General features: G+C 47.4%; 1 protein-coding gene across 1 annotated transcript in view; it reads right to left on the bottom strand.

The window, feature by feature from the left end:
• Positions 1-6,921, bottom strand: part of LOC107107003 (guanylate-binding protein 1-like) — a gene marked incomplete at its 3' end in the record, with an annotated part of 16,545 nt that overhangs the window by 6,417 nt on the left and 3,207 nt on the right. Inside the window, exons 2-4 of the mRNA XM_015407218.1 lie at positions 4,723-4,934; positions 2,331-2,458; positions 500-609 (exon numbers count right to left, since the gene is read on the bottom strand). Of these exons, the coding sequence (XP_015262704.1) occupies positions 500-609; positions 2,331-2,458; positions 4,723-4,915 (431 nt within the window). The remainder of the gene's footprint in view (positions 1-499; positions 610-2,330; positions 2,459-4,722; positions 4,935-6,921) is intronic.

Below are 6,921 nucleotides of genomic sequence, written 5' to 3' on the forward strand. Positions count from 1 at the left end.
GTTTGTCAACAGAAGCGATGATTGGCGGGCACTCTTCATGTTTGAAAGTAACTGTATAAGAGTAATAACTATGTTCTAAGCATTGTAAAACCTCCACACTTGGGTTTTTAGTTAGGTTCTTTTTACTTTCTCCTTTAGATGGTAGAATCTTCCCTTCCCAATTTCTGTTGTAGTTTATAGAAATGCAAAAAAAAAATTGCCCTTTGGGGGGGGGGGGAGTTAACACTATGATGGCTGGAATCTGAGACCTTGCCACCCATACATTTCCAAAACCTTTGGGAAGTTTTCTGGCCTTTCCTTGCCTCTGATAGCTGCCTACCCTCTGACAGCTTGCCTTTGCCCTTGCAGTTCACCAGCCTCAGGAGTTCAAACGGAAACCTTCTCCCTGCTACTGCCTCCCACAAAGGGCTGCCCTAGCCAGCCACCTGAAGCTGCCCAGGGGTTCCTCCATCCCCACCATCAAAGCCCACTTCCAATTTCTGATGCCCCAAAAGGATACTGCAGGTTCTCTAGGGCCACATGGTCGATGGTGCCCATGCTGTTATAGACCAGGGTGCTGCTGAGCAGAATGGCCAGTGCAAAGATCCAGGAATCGTTCTGTGTGTTGCCCTGAAACAGACATTGTAATTGACAGAGAATGTTAGAAGTGCAGTTTGCTGGTAGACCAGAGGGGGCGATAGAGTACTCACTTTGTGTATAAGAACAAATTTAGAATCCAGTGTCATTTTTAAGACGAACAAAGGTTTATTCAAGATATGAACTTTCGACAGTTTTTCATATACATTGGAATGGAAGGTAAATTGCAAACTTACAGACAGGGCTGAACAGCAAATTAATGTGTAACATGAGGAAGATGTTTTAAGATATGTGAAGAGGAAACTAAATAACAAGCTAAGATCATAACGTCAACAGCTGTAAAGCAATAAATATGTCAAAATAAGACTGAGACTCTCCATTAGCTCCTCTCAGGTGTGGAGATCACTTAACAGCGTTTTTTCCTTTCCTCTTGAGGTGGGTGCAGTGGCATGTCAGCAAAACATTCCAATATTCCCTTGAATTACTTTCAGTAGTCTAATATACTGTTCTGGCCACCTGGATATATCCTTCTGTATAAGGTCATGTTTAAAGAAGTTGCTGTCATGTTACTGAGGTCCTGTAGGGCAAACGTCTTTGTGAGAGACCAGATATATAACAGACACAGACATTTCATGATCTCACATCCCCAGGTAGCTTGAAAGGACGTCTTTTGGATGGATTAAGGCTGTGGTCACACGGCACTGTAAATGCGCCTTGTTCCCGCTTTAATTTAAACAGGAATATTTTGTTCTGGTTTTGCATGTCCACACCACCCCTCAAGAGCCATCCCTCTTACCAGCTGCTGGCCATCCCCCTCACCCTAGTACTCAGTCTCCACCACCTGCTTGCCACCCCCATCCAGGCTGCCGGAGCCCCCACCTCTCGCTCCTGCCTCCACCAGGATGCTGTAAGCACTTTTTTTTTAAAGAAATTGATTTTTTAAGCGCATGTATGCCCATGCTCTCAAACCGGAAGCTTTTTTTTAAAAAAAAACCTACAGAGAGTGCGAAAGAGGACTGTCCATATAGGTGAAATCGCGCATTCAAAGCGCGAAAGCCAGGAAAGTACTCGATTTTCCCGGGGTCAGGAAAACTCGCGAGTATTGCGGGAGTGAGCCTGCTTCGGTGCGGGAGGCAGATTGGCGCATGTGAACAGAAACTTTAAATGTGGGAGGAAACAGCGGCGAACCCCGATCAAAGGGACAGTGTGATCGCACCCTAAAAGGCAGGAACCAGTATTCTGCCACTCTCGGGGTTGGGAGGAGGGCATTTCCGACTGGCAAAACAGCCACGTGGCTCTCTGGCTTTGTTAGCTGAGTAAGCTGGTTCTTCATAGAAAAGAGCTAGGGGAACTCATTAGCATAACTCATTGGATATGCCACACCCCCTGACATCAGGGGCCTGGCGGTGGACCTGCAAGGCCGGCGGGAGTGCGAGGAAGCCCCGCCAAGGCCCTCCCTGGCCCCAGGCAGGCAGGGGTGGGGAGAGGCGGGGAGGAAGCAACTTACCCTCCCTCTTCTCCTGCCTCCTCCTGACTTAATGAGGGCCGGAAGCGGAGCGGCTGGAAGCGGGGGGGCGGGGCTTCATTGTGTGCCCCACCCCCCGCACCTCACCCGGGGGAACTGCGATCCCCCGCGATCCCTCCCCGAATCGACCTCTGAAAGTGACGCTGCTGTGTTTGTGGCTTTATTTAAAGCACTCTGCTGACTAGTGGGAACTGGACCAACCACACCAGTTAACCCCAACACCACTCACCTTCTGCACGTCACCCAGGCCTTCCGTGTCCAGCAACACCAGCGTGTGGTTGGGCCTGCGGGGGTGAGGAAGGCACCACATCCAGATGCCCTTGGTCTGCCCCTGCACAGTGGCACCCAAGCAGAAACCTGCGAGGGGAGAGAGAGAGAGAGCAATTCAGTTCTAGAAAAGAAGGTTCTGTGCTTCAAGCTCTCTTTGGTTACCGCAGTAGTTTTTTTCCTCAACTCCCTGTCCCCTGTGTTCAACTGACACTGCCTAAGCAAATGAGGGCTTGTGACTGCCCTTGGCCACAGTCACTCCTCGGTACACCTGTTTCCCTCTCTTTACCCCTCATGCAGCAAAAGTTTAAACTGTAAGCTCCATGAGGGCAGGAACATCATTTGGTGCCATTGTGCCCTTGGGCACCATGTTGGAGACCCTACGCTTTACGGAGAAACCTGCGAGGGGAGAGAGAGAGAGAGCAATTCAGTTCTAGAAAAGAAGGTTCTGTGCTTCAAGCTCTCTTTGGTTACCGCAGTAGTTTTTTTCCTCAACTCCCTGTCCCCTGTGTTCAACTGACACTGCCTAAGCAAATGAGGGCTTGTGACTGCCCTTGGCCACAGTCACTCCTCGGTACACCTGTTTCCCTCTCTTTACCCCTCATGCAGCAAAAGTTTAAACTGTAAGCTCCATGAGGGCAGGAACATCATTTGGTGCCATTGTGCCCTTGGGCACCATGTTGGAGACCCTACGCTTTACGGAGAAACCTGCGAGGGGAGAGAGAGAGAGAGCAATTCAGTTCTAGAAAAGAAGGTTCTGTGCTTCAAGCTCTCTTTGGTTACCGCAGTAGTTTTTTTCCATCTGCCAACACTTTTCCTGGTGCCCATCAAATGTTTTTAAAGTAGGTGGAGCTAGGTGGGACTTTTGCCAAGTAGGGCATCAGAGATCTCCTTGGTCATGCAGATTTTTATTAAAGTTGCTTTGGCGGCAGCTGCTACCACAGCACAAGGGTCTTCATTGTGCGGTCCTTTCTGCATTTGCCTGCCGCTCTGGATTTTCTCAGTGTTCGAGTCGAGGCAATTTAAGTCCACGACAAAACGGGTGATTCTGCATTGGCTTTTCCCTCTGTTGTTTTTCAAAACCCACCTTGGAACAGAAATTCCCCTCTGCATTGCATGCTGCTTTCACTTTCTTTGATCATTGGATTTTTATGGTACCCTTCACACTGCATGTCACTTTTACTTTCTTTGATCATCAGGGTTTATGGTACCCTCCACACCGCATGCACTGTTCCCTCTAAGCTGAGTTCGTGTGAGCCAGCTCACAGTTTTTTAGCCTCCTGCTCACACATTTTTGCCTAAGCTCAGGAAGGAGGGCTCCAGAGCAAACTAATTTATGCAGTGACCAAATTGCTCATTCGCAACTTTAATGCCAGTAGCTCACAAAGCAGAATTTTTGCTCACAAGACTCTACGGATTAGAGGGCGCATTGACTGCATGCCACTTTTGCTTCCTTTGATCATCGGGATTTATGGTACTTTCTGCATAGACTTATGGCCATTCAAGGGTTTCTTTGCAGTCAGTACTTTGCAGTCACTACTTCGTTGCCCCAAGGTATCTGAATGTGGTTTTGAGCTGCGCTTTTCCCTCCCTGTTGAGAAAATGTGGAGCGAATGCCAGATGCAGAATCACCCAACAGCATCCAAATAACCCGGGGCAACAGCAGGCTGAAACTGGGCTGACCACTGAAGGGAGGTAATGTAATACAGAATGGGGTGGCAGAAACCTGGAATAAAAAGAAGGCTGAACTCGATTTTAGAGCAGAATTGCTTGGAGGACTCTGCGGTGGACATGGACTAAAAGGAGAGTGCGGAAAGGGCCTGCAACTGAAGGAGTATTCAAAAAATATATTTCAAAAATATGTTCATTTTTTAAAAGGCATCCTGTTAAATGGAGCTCCTGCCTGAAATGTTGAACCCTTACTAGTAGTTATACATGACCCCCCCCTCCTCAACATGTTGTGGCTGGCTCCGCCTCCTGCCGCAGCCATTTTGTGACTGCACTCACCAACCTGTGTCAGAACTCCAAAGCTGCCTCAGGCTCTAATAGGTTGGGGACCCCTACTATAAAGAACAGACCGGGGTTCAGGCCACCAGCAGACGAAGAGAACAGCAGCCGCCTGCAAAGAGTTCTGGTGTTGAATTATTTTGCCTTTTGCAAACATTATTTTTGTGTTTCTGGACTTTAAACTGTCTCGAGGGCTTTGGCAGAAAGGCAATATATAAAAAATAATTAGAATAAATCATAAAGCTCGACACGATAGGAATATATTGTTAGTACAGGTTCGCTGTGTTGCTGCCCAGCACGTTCCACCCCTGCCCAGTTCCCCAAGTGGCATTCCTTTCATTTTATACCTTTTCTCTTGCCGGCAAGCCTGTTCATGAGGTAGGACTTGCCAGTGCGATAGAGCCCCACAATGGCCACCACCACCACCGGCTGGCGGATATCCAGAAGTATGTGCATGGCTTTCTCTTCCACCACCAGTGTCCCATCAGGTTTGTTCTCAATCAGACAGATGGGACTTTCCATGGGGATCCCTGGAGCCATTGTGCAAGGGCAGGGAGACCTGTGAGAAGGAAAACAGAGGACCTTATTGCGAAGGGGAAGAAGAGGGGGAGGAGGAGGAAGAGGAGGAGTAAGAAGGAGAAGAGAAAGAGGAGGAAGAAGATTGGATTTATACCCCACAGCTGCACTGTACATAGTCTCAGAGGTAGATCCTCCTAGCAGCCCTAGATCCCCAGAGAAGCTGACCACTGATGCCCCCTCTGTCCATAAAGTGGACAGAATAGAGGCCGCTTACTGAAGATTCCAACAAGTGCGCAAGGGGGTTTCCAGTCAACTCTCATTTTTTAATCAGTTATTCTAAGTACATGTCTCCTAACCTTTAGAAACCCAAAGTACATTGCATTACCTCTCAACTGTTTCCTCATTAACACAGCAAATGATGTCATCCCTTCAATCATATCCATCAGCACCCCCCAACTCCGGGGTGAGGAGCATGATACTTAACCAATTGAACTAAATGGCCATTTTGTCTATGCAGAAGCAAAAAGGGCAATTGAAGCGGTTCGATACAACCATCAGACTTTCCCTTCAAACATTCAGGGAACAAAACCTCCACAGCTCTTTCTAAACTTTTAAACTTTAACTAAGACGCTGAACTGCAGGCTGTGGAAGGTCAGTAGTTCAGCAGTTCAAGACCCGAGTGTGTCGCATGACGGAATGAGCTCCCGTCTCTAGTTCCAGCTCCTGCCAACCTAGCAGTTCGAAAGCAAGAAATTGCAAGTAGATAAATAGGTACCACTTCGGTGGGAAGTCATGCCGGCCACATGCCGGCCACATGACCACGGAAACGTCTTTGGACAGCGCTGGCTCTTCGGCTTTGAAACGGAGATGAGCACCGCAACCCTAGAGTTGGACTCGACTGGCTTTCGAGCAAGGGAATCTTTACCTTTACCTTTACCTAAACCTTAATTAATTAAAGCTGTTTGATAGTGCCTTCAGACTTTCCCTTTAAGCATGCAGGGAGCTAAAAAATAAAACATCTTGGCACCACCCAGACAGACAGACAGCCAACTCCCTGCAGGGTGTGGTGCCCTCTCCCACCATTCGCAGGGAGGTGCTTGCTAGACACTGCTGCACAGCTGTGATAGGGTGGTTTCTTAATTTTTTTTTAAAAAAAACTGTGGACACCACACCTCACACGTCACAGGTAAATGTGTCAACCCCGATCTAGAAAACTGCAGTTTTTAAATTGTAGCTGCAGAAAATGTACTCCAAATGGTGTAAGACTGATGTGGACAGCAGGCACAGAAATCCAAAGTCAAAGGTCGAATCTGCATTTGTCTTTCCCACCGGTGTCCCAGCCTTCTGACTCCGTCTTCAAAAAAACTGCCTACATTTGCTTTCATTTTCAAACTTCAACGGCACGAGTATACTTTTGCATGTCTGCATATGTTTATCGCCCTGTCGTGGTGGCTCCATTGTAATTGCGCCCCTGCACTGCTTTAAATGAATCTTCTCCAAACAACATTCAAACAAGCATAGAGAAAGACGGCGTCACAGAAGCACGAAACTAATTTAAAAATGCAAATACAGGTTCGACCAAAGGTTTCCAGCAAACCCTCTATACAGGTCAATGATTTCCTCTTGAAGCATGAGTTAGATTGTTAGATTGAACTTTAGACTGAACTCTAGAATAACACCTGGAGTCGTGTCCATTTCATTGATTGAACGGTTGTATGTTAGGTTAGGTTATAGTATGTTTTGTATATTGTTACTGATGGCATATAAACATTGAGGAATTTCAGACAGACAATATAATCCAGAAAAGGAACGGTTCCCAAACAGTTTCTGGTCTGTCATTTCAGACAGAACCGTTTTAGAACCGGTTCCCTACCAGAATATATTTGTAATTTCAGACACAAATGCTTCTGTCCCAATTAGGAAACAGGGCTGAAGCATTTTACCTGTCAACCGCTTCCAAGTAGTCTTCAGTTTCCTTTCCCGGTTCCAATGCGCTTTTCCCCGCCGTTTTTCGCCCGCACGGTCGA

This window comes from Gekko japonicus, unplaced genomic scaffold (genome assembly GCF_001447785.1).
Source record: "Gekko japonicus isolate JY-2015 unplaced genomic scaffold, Gekko_japonicus_V1.1 scaffold6847, whole genome shotgun sequence".
NCBI lineage: Eukaryota > Metazoa > Chordata > Lepidosauria > Squamata > Gekkonidae > Gekko > Gekko japonicus.